Source organism: Sinocyclocheilus grahami, unplaced genomic scaffold, assembly GCF_001515645.1.
Source record: "Sinocyclocheilus grahami isolate Dianchi unplaced genomic scaffold, SAMN03320097.WGS_v1.1 scaffold54.1, whole genome shotgun sequence".
Taxonomy (NCBI): domain Eukaryota; kingdom Metazoa; phylum Chordata; class Actinopteri; order Cypriniformes; family Cyprinidae; genus Sinocyclocheilus; species Sinocyclocheilus grahami.
In genome coordinates this window covers 6,093,622-6,106,350 of record NW_015505233.1, presented here as the reverse complement: position 1 = coordinate 6,106,350, position 12,729 = coordinate 6,093,622, and the positions used below count along the sequence as shown (strand labels likewise).

At 38.3% G+C, this 12,729-nt stretch overlaps 4 protein-coding genes across 5 annotated transcripts; all 4 read right to left on the bottom strand.

Annotated features, from left to right (window-relative positions):
* Window positions 1–360: 360 nt before the first annotated feature.
* thumpd2 (THUMP domain containing 2) lies at window positions 361–5,741 on the bottom strand. 2 transcript variants are annotated; one of them, XM_016269843.1, is made up of 11 exons: window positions 5,545–5,741; window positions 5,253–5,374; window positions 4,109–4,241; window positions 3,549–3,766; window positions 3,173–3,250; window positions 2,927–2,979; window positions 2,768–2,855; window positions 2,304–2,378; window positions 2,091–2,205; window positions 839–959; window positions 361–746 (listed from the first exon to the last, which is right to left on the bottom strand). In XM_016269843.1, the coding sequence occupies exons 2-11, from the start codon at window positions 5,337–5,339 to the stop codon at window positions 419–421; spliced, it is 1,296 nt and encodes a 431-aa protein (XP_016125329.1). In that variant the 5' UTR covers window positions 5,340–5,374; window positions 5,545–5,741; the 3' UTR covers window positions 361–418. The 2 variants fall into 2 exon arrangements, with proteins under 2 accessions (XP_016125329.1, XP_016125328.1); XM_016269842.1 differs by lacking the exon at window positions 5,545–5,741 and having other exon boundaries at window positions 5,253–5,499.
* A 294-nt stretch (window positions 5,742–6,035) lies between these two features.
* Window positions 6,036–7,777, bottom strand: commd9 (COMM domain containing 9). The gene is made up of 6 exons (XM_016269845.1): window positions 7,695–7,777; window positions 7,462–7,587; window positions 7,001–7,140; window positions 6,873–6,907; window positions 6,629–6,732; window positions 6,036–6,426 (listed from the first exon to the last, which is right to left on the bottom strand). Exons 1-6 carry the CDS (start codon window positions 7,743–7,745, stop codon window positions 6,292–6,294), a joined length of 591 nt encoding a protein of 196 aa, XP_016125331.1. The 5' UTR covers window positions 7,746–7,777; the 3' UTR covers window positions 6,036–6,291.
* A 600-nt stretch (window positions 7,778–8,377) lies between these two features.
* Window positions 8,378–10,765, bottom strand: rpl13a (ribosomal protein L13a). The gene is made up of 7 exons (XM_016269844.1): window positions 10,656–10,765; window positions 9,905–9,977; window positions 9,599–9,664; window positions 9,395–9,496; window positions 9,119–9,204; window positions 8,879–8,938; window positions 8,378–8,629 (listed from the first exon to the last, which is right to left on the bottom strand). The coding sequence occupies exons 1-7, from the start codon at window positions 10,674–10,676 to the stop codon at window positions 8,420–8,422; spliced, it is 618 nt and encodes a 205-aa protein (XP_016125330.1). The 5' UTR covers window positions 10,677–10,765; the 3' UTR covers window positions 8,378–8,419.
* Window positions 10,766–11,307: 542 nt separating this feature from the next.
* On the bottom strand, window positions 11,308–12,729 carry atp5if1b (ATP synthase inhibitory factor subunit 1b). Its single transcript, XM_016269847.1, has 3 exons — window positions 12,605–12,729; window positions 11,998–12,110; window positions 11,308–11,748 (listed from the first exon to the last, which is right to left on the bottom strand). Exons 1-3 carry the CDS (start codon window positions 12,671–12,673, stop codon window positions 11,607–11,609), a joined length of 324 nt encoding a protein of 107 aa, XP_016125333.1. The 5' UTR covers window positions 12,674–12,729; the 3' UTR covers window positions 11,308–11,606.

Sequence of the window (12,729 nt, the reverse complement as noted above, 5' to 3'; positions counted from 1 at the left end):
TATAAACTTGTGAAATATAATGATAATCATTAGCAATGAAAAAACACTTTTTGAATAACACATTGTGAAAGAGGCAACCAATGTACTACAACAATTACGCGTAAAAGTTGCAATGAAGGTGTTTAAAAAGGCACTGTTAATTCTGAGCAGGGAATAACATTTTTGTTAATCATCATCATCATAACCTCAAAAAAACTTGATTTGATTGATTTGATTTAAGTACTGTGCAAACCAGACTCTCACATCTATACAAACCACAACCGTATTATAATCACTTAAACTTGTAATTTTTAGCAATAACCAAGTTATTTTTAATGAAAGACAATATGAGGATCTTTTAAATAGATTTTATTAGCACCTTGCTCATTTGTTGTAAATCCTCTGATTGTCCACAAAAGCACATCAGGGTGAGCTTATTTCAGAGTGAGAGTGTTTGAGTTTTTATTTTGGTGTAGGTGTGTATAAATGCGTCTGTGCTGCCCAGACTAACCCTGTGTGTCCTCTGTGCTTGTAATGAGTTAATTAATAACGGTGAATTTGACATTTCAGAGCTTGATTTGTAAAACATTAAGGGTTTTGGTGTGTCTGTGCTTTCATTGTGTGTGTTTGAGGGGTCAGTGTCAAGATTATTTGTGTCTAAGGAATTTACATTTTGATTGTGTTCGTGTGTGCAAATTGTCTTCTTAAGCTGTGCAGAAAGCTGCAAACTCAGTAAGAGAACAAGATGTCCACCAACACAAAGTACCCTGAAGAAAGAAAAACACATTGACTATACAACAACAGCCCAAAAGCATGGGTATTTGTAGAGAAGGTATAGACATATGATCATAAAACAGACCTCTCCATCTCTCTCAGTAAGCGTGGCAGTGCAGTTGGCATGTCAGAGCTGCAGCTGAACTTCCTGCCAAAAGGAACATCACACAGCACAGCATCAACTGCCCCATCTGCAAGAGGGATCTCTGAGGAACAAAAAAAGGAGACAAGGCTCTTTTAATTTATATACTGTGTTACATGCACACATTGGTGTCCCAAAAATGCTGAAAATTTCCAGCATCCAAGATGTAAATGAGTTTGTTTCTTCATTTGAACAGATTTGGAGAAATTTAGCATTACATCACTTGCTCACCACCAATAGATCAGTTGCAGTGAATGGGTGCCGTCAGAGTGAGAGTCCAAACAACTGATGAAAACAACACAATAATCCACAACTTGACTTCAGTCCATCAATTAATGTCTTGCGAAGTGAAAAGCTACATGTTTGTAATAAACAAATCCATCATTAAGATGTTTTTACTGTGTAACTTCAAACCGGTGCTTCTGGCTAAAACAAGAGCCCTCTATCCAATAACACTGTTTTCTCGAGGGAAAATGTAATATTGTCTGAATTAAGAGAGAAATACAGATCAAGCACTGTTTACAAGAGAAAACAATCCAGAACAGTTCTAAATTAATATGAAGGTGGATTTTGATGTGAGAGAACACCAGAGGATGTATTTTCACTGGAGGAAGCATTCCTGAGGATTATGGACTGGTGTTTTGGCCAGAAGCGACGGGTTCAAATAATGCTCCTTAATGATGGATTTATTTCTTACAAATACACAGCTTTTCACCAGACATAAACTGATGGACTAGAGTTGTGTGGATTATTGTGATGCTTTTATCAGCTGTTTGGACTCTTATTCTGATGGCACCCATTCACTACAGAGGATGCATCGTTGAGCAAGTGATGTAATGCTACATTTCTCCAAATCTGTTCTGATGAATAAAGAAACTTATATACATCGTGGATGGCCTGAGGGTGAGTAAATTCTCATCAAATTATCCTTTTTGGATGAGCTACTCCTTTAAAGCCCTAGTTTAGTGCAGCTAGGTGGTGCTTTGCTGTTATCCAGGCGGCATCAGGATGCAATAGCATGAACCTTAACAATATGGTCACACAAATTTCTGAATTGATCACACAATGTCTTCAACCCTGTTTACAGCTGATTTTATTAATGTTCACATGTACACAGAACACCCGAGAGCCTACACAAATTTAAGTAGGCTAAACAGGGTCAGAGATGATGAAAGGGGAGAGAATTTGTCCAAACCCATGGCAGAAGACTGAAGTAGCTGCACTTTTCCTTCCATTCCAGATGCTTTGACGTTCTCTGCAGCTTTCTGCAACTGCGACAAGTCTGTATCCATGCCTAGAAATACAGCATTCTGAAGCCATACACAATGTATACAGTTAGTCAGATGTGAACGTGAGTGTGTGAAAATTTGCATGTGGAGTTAAGAGTATGTGATATGTGTTTACGTACTGAATACTCCTGAGCTGCTTCTAACAACACAGCACCAACTCCACACATTGGGTCTAAAATCACACAATCATTCAGCTGTGGAGAGAGAGTGAGAGAGAAGAGCACAGAAACTATGAAAAGCTATAGTTTCATAGCTTTTATTCAGCAAAGTGACAGTAAAGAGATATTCATAATGTTATAAAAGATTTCTATTTCAAATAAACACTGTTCTTTTGAAGTTTCCATTCATCAAAATATCCGGGGGAAAAAAGTATCATGGTTTCCACAAAAATATTAAGCAGCACAAGTGTTTTGAACAGTAATGTATATTCTTAATATGCTTTTCAAGATAAGGACTTGTCATGTATGAATACGTTTCCCACTCTCACTCCAAGGAACTAGAGATGCTGTGTTAATGCTGCTGATTTAATGATTCTACCGTGTATGTGTGCATTTGCCTACTTGAAAGTCATTCTAGACCTCACCTTTTTAGGGCAAAGAGAGCTCATGGCCCAGGCTATCGTAGAACGCAACCCGTTGTGTTTCATATAAGATCGACTAGACAGAGGATGCCTGAAAAAAACACACACTGCATTAGATCTTAAATTGACAGACTTTCAAATGTTATATGGAGAGATACTTACTTCAAAAGAGGGATGGCTACAATGCAATGGTCATCGCTTAAATACACATTCACCTATTTACACAAAGAGACAACCAAAACAGTAAAATTTTAACAGTCATAGCTAAACTGATTGTAATCGTAAACATATCAGTGCGTATGTAGTATTTGTTTGCATGCATTTATGCATAAACATTTGAATGCCAGTGGTTCCGTGTGTGTTTATGCACTTATTGTCTTTTTTATTTTATTATTTGAGTGTGCATACCTCAAAAACAGGCTCTCTTAGGTCAACCTTCCATCCAAGATCTTCTTTGATGGCCATCCCAATGATACGACTCAGTCTCTAAACATACACACAGAAACAGAATAAGTCGGGTTTATGAATGGATTAATATTTTCACCAATATATAATGGTGTCCAAATTTGAGACCACTAATGAAAATGATTATTTTTTAGCATTTGTTATAACAATTGATATTACAATATTGATATTGCATAACAATTTGCATTTAAAAATGTAAAAATTAGCTTTAATTTTTAACGTGTCTGTTTATTACAAGGTTTAAATTAGACTGCATTTTAGATTGCATTATACAGAGCACATTAAAACATACCATGAAAAAATATTACAAAATAAACACCTGAGAGGTATAAGAGCGGGCAATGACTCCACTACATCGGCAGCTCACTCTGAAGGATGGTGTGTGCAAACTCTCCTCTTCATCCTCTCTCTTTCTCTTCTGTCCACGCTGCTGGCTGCACTGAAGCTCTTGCTGCAGGGCTGTCCGGGTTAGGAAGGTCTGCCTCCAAATGTCTGGATCTCCCACAACTCTCTGCTTTATAACAGCAGCTGCCTTTGCTATTAAAACAAGAAAAGGGAAGATCAGTAAAATGGGCTGCATGTAAATATAATGTGGTACACTGGTTCTGATCTCTTGAATACCTACAGTAAATAGGCAAATGATGTACTGAAAGTTTCTCACAACCTGCTGACTGAAGTGTGATTTCACTAATGCAAATAAGACTTGCTCGAAGGTTCACAGTACATTCACTAAAATGTTCTCATGGCAGGATGGGCAGTGATTATTTGCACAAGCATATTTTTGAACATTAAATAAAAGTTGCAGAGTTTTTTTTTTTACTCTGTATGATGTCATCTGTTTTCAACCAATCAGAACAGTGAATTCTCGATCATTCACACCTGGGTTGTTGGGAAGTGAAATGGGTTCAGCTTTGCGTAGAAGGATAAACAGCCTCTCTGCTGACTTGAGTTGTGTCACGGTTTGTAGATCAGCATTGCTGCAGAAAAAAACTCTACCTGGAATCTGCTCCACCTGACACAAACAAAGCACATAACAAAAACACAAATAACACATCATCATTATGGGATAGTTGAGCATAGCTATAACAGGTTTGGGCTGCCATGTCATCTGCTGGTGTTGGTCCACTGTGTTTTCTGAAGTCCACAGTCAACGCAGCCATCTACCAGGAAATTTGAGGGCACTTCCTGCTTCCTTCTGCTGACAAGCTTTATGGAGATGCTGATTTAATTTTCCAGCAGGACTTGGCACCTGCCCACACTGCCAAAAGCACCAAAAGCTGGTTCAATGACCATGGTGTTACTGTGCTTGATTGGCCAGCAAACTCGCCTGACCTGAACCCCATAGAGAATCTATGGGGTATTGTCAAGAGGAAGATGAGAGACACCAGACCCAACAATGCAGATGACCTGAAGGCCACTGTCAAAGCAACCTGGGCTTCCATACCACCTCAGCAGTGCCACAGGCTGATTGTCTCCATGCCACGCGGCACTGATGCAGTAATTCATGCAAAAGGAGGCCCAACCAAGTATTGAGTACATGTACAGTAAATGAACATACTTTCCAGAAGGCCAACAATTCACTAAAAAAAAATTTTTTTATTGGTCTTATGAAGTATTCTAATTTGTTGAGATAGTGAATTGGTGGGTTTTTGTTAAATGTGAGCCAAAATCATCACAATTAAAAGAACCAAAGACTTAAACTACTTCAGTCTGTGTGCATTGAATTTATTTAATACACGAGTTTCATAATTTGAGTTGAATTACTGAAATAAATGAACCTTTCCACGACATTCTAATTTATTGAGACGCACCTGTACACATGCAGAAAATCTTTAGATTAAATTATCTAGTCATTTATGGGCAGATCTTTATAATTAGGACCTCTTATTTTACTTTTATGTTCGTAATCACTTACATGCACTCTAGTGGCTGTCTGATTATTGCAAAAGGTTTGGCTAATGTCAGTTTCATAAAACGTAACATTCTTGGTGTGAAATAATGAATAACCGTATGATAAACTTACTTGAGTAGCGCAGAGTTTGTGTTGTACCTCCTCGGCAAGCAGCTCCTCCATCCCCGCGCCTGCTGTGCAGTACAGGTGTCTGATCATCACCGCGACAGCGTTACAGTCAGTTTCTTCTTCTTCTGTGGATTTATTGGCGGGTTGCATGTTACAGTCAGTTTTTATGAACATACACAACAAATACAAGCGGCATGCGACTGTAAACACTAATTTGCTCTTCCGGGATCACCCGCGTGTCAAAATTAAACCTCCTGCTCTAAATATATGAAACTGTGACAAGCAATATTCTTACCTCAAGGTAATTTTTCTAAGTATCTTAGTACATCCCTACATCTGATTCCCTTTATTTTTCGCTCTAATTGTTTCTTAGTTTGTTATTTTTCCCCTTGGTAATTTTTTTAAATTCTTTTTCAGCCTAGTCTAGCCTATTCTTCATTTCAAAAACAATATTGTAAAGGGTTTTGTGATATTTCCCCCCTACACCATGTTGCGGAAACCTTTATTTTGTCATATTTCTCACTTTCAGGAAAGATATTAAAGGTTTACAGCGCCTCTAATGGCCATGCAGACAGTTGTCAGATAACACCGAAAATGACTTCCCATGTTGTAGAGCAACTCTTTTAACTCGCATGTAACAGAAACAGTATTTAATGTACCTCAGTGGTAAACATGCTAAAAACAGACCAACCTTTCACATATATGCGAACCCACTAAAGCTAACAGAGTATGCATTATCCCCCAGCTGTATGCCTTGCAAGTAAAGTAAAAGTACATAGCAGGTTAATTAAGTCAATTTATTACACATGGAAACATGATTAGCATTTTGTTCAGTTTATTGCTGTGAAAATTTTCCATGAAAATAAAAAGTTGTTCTGCAATGGAAAAATGTCAGGAAGGTACAATTTTTATATAACAAAGTTTAATGCAATTCTTTTTCATTTAATGTCCATTGTTTTGTTTTTCATTTTGGACATCCTTCCAATGTCCACCAGTCTGAATGTCCACAGACAGGTGTCGGGGCAACATCTTTTATTCAGATCTACTTCCGTGCCACTGTACTCAGCTGGTCCCTGATGCGACCCAAACCGTCTATCATGGTGTCCAGTGTCTCTTTACTCAGCTCCATTGTAACTGTGGACTCACTTGGACTGCCGCTGCAAGGAGTGTCCTGGAGCTACAGCAAACACATACACAGAGTTGTGAGAGTGCTTTTGAAGGATTATTAAAATTTTTACTTTAAATCATAAATAAAAATATTTACATCAATTGAAAAGAGGTTTTAAACCAATATTTTATTCTTATTACAGATACATATCTTTATACATATCTGATGAGCATAAATATAAATTACAGCATATAATATGCCTGTAGCTTACTTTCATTTGCAACAGACAAGTTGGCACAGCCATACGACTCAAGGAGTCTGAAGCCGTTTTCATGTCCACTCGCCACTCCAAATCCACCAGCTTTGGCAGTGAAACTATAAAAACACATATGTCATAACTTCACAGCACCAAAATGGTTTCATTATGGATCACAAGCATAGAACACATTGTCATCAACCATCTTGTGATACGATGAAAACTGTATTGTCATCTCATTTCGAGATATCACACTCACTTTGACCGGATAAAGCTTCATTTCTCCATGTGACACTAAAAATATTCACACCAAAAATAGGTTATAAACTAGTCAGCAGGGTAAATTACTCAAGTAGATTTCTGTAAGGATATGAGAGATATGTCCACCTGTTTTCCAAAATAATTTTGGTGATCAGATTCTTCAGGTTTGAGTGGAATGATTCTGGGAAAATTGACAAGATCTGTTCTGGAGAGGTTAAATTCTGGTACACAGCATGATGCGAGAGCATGTGAAAAGCTGTCAGCAACTGCAGATGAATAAAAATAAAAGAAAATATTAACACCAATAACATTTAAATGTTTTTGTATGCTATAATGAACATTAATCCATTCAATCCCATCATCGGCAACATTTGTGACTAAAATTCACTTTTGAGTTAGGTCACATTTATGACCAGTAAACATTTTGAATAAATAACTAATTGATTCCCATCACACACACACTTTGATTATCGGACACTTTTTCAACCAAAATACAACCGATTACAATTGTAAACATAAAACACATACATCTGATGTCTCGGAGCTGGAATATTTAGAATCAAATAGATTAAATGACACGAACCCACCTGCATCGCTTCACTATTGGAAACAGAAAGAGCATTCGCAGTTTTTTCTACTATAGATTGACACTTGAAGGCTCCGGCTGGGTAACTCTCTGTGCAGATCTGCCGAACTGCATCTTTAGACGGAGCCTGAATGAATAGTAAATAATGACAGAATACACTAAAGCTCAGTCAAGTTAACGGGCACTGACACACTGCATATGAATAAGTAACTGATAATATATTCTATTGCATACCTTTAAAAGCAGCTGCAAAGCAGTGAACTGCTCCTCTGTAAGAAAAGCCATGTTTCAGTCTGAAAGTCGTGGTCACGTGAATTCACGACAGAAGTGTCAAAATAAAAGACCCTACGCGGAAATATCTGGTTCTTTGGATACGCTAATGCCAGTACTAATTTTGAACTAGACGTGGTTTACTTCGTGATACATTTTATTTCTGACAGGCTTTGAAGATATCCTTTCATAGCTTTCTAATGTTCTCGAGGGGCACACGTGCTCCAGAAGTCTCCTCCTAACTGAAAAGCTTTTAATATAAAGTACTAGAGACATTGTGCAACTAGTGACTGCTTAAAAAAAAAAAAAAAAAAGCTCTTTAGTTACCATGCACGAAACATACACTTATAGAGGTGATATTAGGAACTAGCAAATGAATCAATATTTACAGTATACACATGCACCGTAAACATTTTAAATTGACCAAATACTCAACATGAATGTTGTATCAACTTTTAGAAGCATAAAATATTTTAGAGTGAACACTGAACCATTAAAAAAAAAAAAAAAAAAAAACACTAGTCAAATATATAGTAATGGAGCCACAGAAATATTTAATCAAGACGCCATGTTTACAACACCAATATGCCATTTGAAAAACACCACTTATAAATTCTTAATCCCATGAAACAGCCCACTCAAGACAATAGTTTCTATAAACATTTATTTTGACAGGCTGCAGGGACAGCTCAAACAAGGACACCATACAGTTTAAGAACTTCAGTATATTTTGCGATCTTGCTCTCAACATTCTTTTCTGCCTGCTTGGTCAGCTTGAGCGTGACTTTCTTCTTTGTGTAGCGCAGCTTGGCCTTCTCCTTTCTCTTCTCCTCCAGAGTGGCGGTGATGGCCTGGTACTTCCAGCCAACTTCATGGGCCAAACGTCCAAGCACGGCAAACTACAATGAACAAGAGATCAGAAAAACTAAATGGTTTTTAAACCAAAAACTAGAATTAAAATGCAGAAATCTATGATGTTTTAAGCATTCTGGACTTCACAGTCAGGGTAAAATGAATCTGATGCTTTTTGTCTCAGCTGGTAGTGCATGAAGTTGACTCATGGTCGTTAAACTCATACTTGCTGTGGAAAAACATCACTGACAAAAAGCAATTTCATATATTGAAGAAAATTCCACAAAAAGACTCACTCTGCGTGTGGGCTTCAGACGCACAATCTTGAGAGCAGCTGGGACAACCATACGCTTTCTCTGTGGAACACAAATGCAGATGAGAAAATCACAAGAAAAAGGCCAAATTCTAACTCCAGAAGCAAAGATGTCTCAGTTTTGATTGGTGTATGTTCTCAGTTAATAGTCAAACAAGGCAGACGATAATCATCATCGACAGTATTTATCTGTGAAATGAGGAGCAGAGTAAGAATAATCCACCTTGTCGTAAGGAGGAGGGATGCCATCAAACACCTTCAGCCTCTCCAGAGCGGCCTGACCCCTCTTGGTTTTATGTGGAAGCATACCTGTTCAAGGAAGTCAACATATTCAATCTACCCATCCGCTGAAAGGGTGAAACTGATGATTTGTGACATTCAAACTCAGTAGTCAGATCCGTAGTTTGGCATCAAACTGGGCTCAGATTCGGAATGGTGTTCATCATTGTTTGAAGTGTCGCCACTGCAAAGTGTGTGATAAACAGAAACAGGATCTCACCTCTTACTGTCCTCCAGAAGATTCTGCTGGGGGCTCTAAAGTGATATGGTCCACGGGAAGGGTTGGTGTTCATCCTCTTGCGGAGGAAAGCCAAGTACTTCACTGCACAAAACATCCAATTTATCACCAATTTTCAATAGTTTCACATTCATAAAGTCAGTGCATTGAAAACACAACATACTTATAGGTGGTCAACAAACTTACGTTTGTTGCGGTAGAAGTTTCCAGAGATGTTGATACCCTCACACCTCACCACCACAACTTTGTGGCCTGTAAGGAGAACATCATTTTTATCAGGGGGGGAGAAAGAGAAGGGGGAGAAGAAAAAAAAAAAAAAAAAAAAAAAAAAAGTAAACTTGGTCACAATCCAATTCTTAAACGACATTCCACCTAATGTTAACAAAGATTCAGAACAAGGTGACGAACAAACTGTTCTAAATTATGCTATACGGCTTTTTAAGTAGAAAAAATACTAAACCACTATTAACATCTTAAAAAGCATAAACTTACCCAGCAGCACTTGCTTGGCCACAATAGCGGCAAGACGACCGAGTAGATGGCCTCTGCCATCAATGATCAGAACCTGTGAAGAAATGAAACCAAATGTCTCTTAGTACAGGGTAGACTCATAATTCCATATGCTTTCATCAACACGTTGCTTTTTGTCTCAGATGGAAGTGCACGTAAAGTATTCTCATGGTCGTTAAACTCGAATACTGAACTGTGGTTGCGAGCTCGTCACCGACAAGAAGCACATCTGCCATTAGCCATGTGTTATCCATCAAATTAACACGCCACCAACAATATTCCTACACATTTTGCGTGTTATTTCGTGATATATAGCAAAACGTGAGCTTTGCATTAGACAACGGTGCAATAATTCAGCCCACTGCAGTAAAACGCACACGTCTATTAATTTCGGCCTAAACGATTTCATGAATCCCTATTACTTAATTACATGTTCTGAGGACACAAGCAGTTTATTTTTAAGAGTACCTGAGCATGGACAGCAACTCTAGTCCGGTTTTTACAGAACCACGAGTGTTACGATCACTACAGGCCTGTGACTTCCAGCAAGACAGCATGCGTGATTACACACGCATTCCTCTCCCAAAAATAACAGCTCTACCGGGTATAACTGAGTAATACTATAACGCAAATAGCGTCAAATAACGTTACCTACGCGTTAGCTTTCAACTAGTACATTCCTCGCTAAATAAAAGCGAGATATCTGAATGTAAATCGTGCCGCTCGAACACACCTTATTGAACCGGTCCGCCATGATGTGGGAAAAGAAAGACACGCGGGGCCGCCCGACGTAAAAGACAGGGGCGTGGGCGGGGCTTTACGCATCATCGGAAATTACGTGACAGACTCGCTGTTCTTCAGAGGACGTTTGTAAGCTGATTATTTATTTCTACCGCCATCAGCTGGAGGGTAAATGTGCTACAAGGACTCTATAAATGACGGGAAATTAAACAAAAAAAAAGGCCCAATAATACTGCATGTTTTGAATTTAAGACACCTGACTAAGCCTAACTGGTTCATTAGCATAAATACCCTATGTAATATGGGATTGCAGACAATACTAATATCTAAAACAGGGGTCACCAAACTCAGTCCTGGAGGGCCGATGTCCTGCAGAGTTTAGCTCAAACCCTAATCAAACACATCTGAACCAGCTAATCAAGATCTTACTAGGTACACTTGAATCTTCCAGGCAGGTGTGTTGAGGCAAGTTGGAGCTCAAGTCTGCAGGACACCGGCCCTCCAGGACGGAGTTTGGTGACCCCTGATCTAAAATGTATGTTGCAGGAGACCTCCAGGAATAGGGTTGAACATTATTTTATTTGGTACAGTTTGCTCTATATACTGTAACTATAAGTAGCTTATATTTATTATTGGTACTTAAATGAATATTGGTGCTCAAATTAATTGATGGCTTTGTTCAGCAAACATATTATTCATACCAAAACACTATTTCATATTTGAGACACCATTTCAAGTTTATTGTCAAGAGGAGAAAGTGTACTGATTTAATACACATAATATTTTTAATGTTCCAGTCATATCTGTATTATAACATACTTTCATAAGTGACAGCAGAGATCACAAATGCTTAATAAAAATAAAGCCTCTACAATTATTCAATCACATTTGAAACATGTGTGGGACATTTGTTTATGAAATGTAATGTCTAGACTCGCCAGTCTCAGTCATCATGTTTAAGTTTTCTGATTTTGCCCTCATGGCGACCGATTTCCTGTTGTAATCTCTCAATTTCCTTTTTGTGGTGGTCGATTTCTTCCTGGTGGTGTCTTCTTAGAGCAGCCAATTTTTCTTGCTCTTTTCTCCTGTGAAGGTGATAGAGGGAGAAAATAAGACATGCAATATCCTTTTAAGTGGCTTCAAATTGTTAAATAACTCCAAATAAAACCTTCTAAAGTAAAACAGTGCATGCAACACTGTGTGAGCTTTATAACTGCACATAGCAGAATCAAATATTGAGAGAGGGCTGATTTTGCTAATAGCCATATAAGCAGTAGAGTTCTAGTACTGTATGAGCGATGAAATTCACAATGGGATCAAGCAAAACCACTCACTTGAAGTACATCTCCTCCTCAGCTGCCTGTTTCTTGCCAAACGCACCTCCTGCCTCCCTCACCGCACCTCCACCGCCGCCTCCTTTCCCAGCACCTTTACCCAGTTCTCCTAGCTTTATCAGAGGGAAAGACAGATTGCACAAGACAGAATAGTTTATTACTCTAGTACTCTGGAAATAGTAACTGCTCCATGGATTGACATGCACAAATTAATCAATTCTTTGAGCTATGTGTGTGTGTGTGTATGCATGTATTATGTATATGTATAAAGTATGTGCTGTACTGCTCCAGAGAGTTTGCAGTTGAATGCTCAAAGAATGGATAATTATCCTGAATGTAAACAAAGGGGTCACAACCTATACAGTCTATGGTCACAACACAAGGGCATACTGAAAGCGCTCCAGTTGTGTTATTGCGTAAAAACGGTTGATAGCTACTTGTAATAAACGCTGTACGTTAAAACAACATATAACGTATTTAATAAACAAACACGTGTGACGAAATACATGGTAACAGACTGACATTACAGCTACAGGTAAAGTCATTTTATTTTTTCTTTCGTAGGCTGAAGAAAGACAAAATTATTTTTCATACTGTACATATCTACCTGGTCGGACGACATCCTGAACTGTGTGGCCAAAAAAGTCTTCATATTACGGTTCAGAAACCTAGCCATTCTCTCTTCAGGCGATCATGCATGCAGTGACATGAGTGTGCACTCCTGTATAGTGA

Excerpts from the sequence above, each read along its gene's own strand:
- thumpd2 (XM_016269842.1), bottom strand. The coding sequence starts at position 5,423 with ATGTTCATAAAAACTGACTGTAACATGCAACCCGCCAATAAATCCACA. Across the intron at positions 2,206-2,303 it reads AAGCAGCTCAGGAGTATTCA|AATGCTGTATTTCTAGGCAT; the intron begins GTACGTAAACAC and ends GTATGGCTTCAG. Across the intron at positions 747-838 it reads TTACTGAGAGAGATGGAGAG|GGTACTTTGTGTTGGTGGAC; the intron begins GTCTGTTTTATG and ends TTCTTTCTTCAG.
- commd9 (XM_016269845.1), bottom strand. The coding sequence starts at position 7,745 with ATGGCTTTTCTTACAGAGGAGCAGTTCACTGCTTTGCAGCTGCTTTTA. Across the intron at positions 7,588-7,694 it reads CTTTGCAGCTGCTTTTAAAG|GCTCCGTCTAAAGATGCAGT; the intron begins GTATGCAATAGA and ends CTATTCATTCAG. Across the intron at positions 7,141-7,461 it reads CCAATAGTGAAGCGATGCAG|TTGCTGACAGCTTTTCACAT; the intron begins GTGGGTTCGTGT and ends ATTCATCTGCAG.
- rpl13a (XM_016269844.1), bottom strand. The coding sequence starts at position 10,676 with ATGGCGGACCGGTTCAATAAG. Across the intron at positions 8,939-9,118 it reads TCCCTCCTCCTTACGACAAG|AGAAAGCGTATGGTTGTCCC; the intron begins GTGGATTATTCT and ends TGTGTTCCACAG. Across the intron at positions 8,630-8,878 it reads GTCTGAAGCCCACACGCAGA|TTTGCCGTGCTTGGACGTTT; the intron begins GTGAGTCTTTTT and ends TGTTCATTGTAG.
- atp5if1b (XM_016269847.1), bottom strand. The coding sequence starts at position 12,673 with ATGGCTAGGTTTCTGAACCGTAATATGAAGACTTTTTTGGCCACACAG. Across the intron at positions 12,111-12,604 it reads TCAGGATGTCGTCCGACCAG|CTAGGAGAACTGGGTAAAGG; the intron begins GTAGATATGTAC and ends CCTCTGATAAAG. Across the intron at positions 11,749-11,997 it reads GAGGAGGAGATGTACTTCAA|GAGAAAAGAGCAAGAAAAAT; the intron begins GTGAGTGGTTTT and ends TCACCTTCACAG.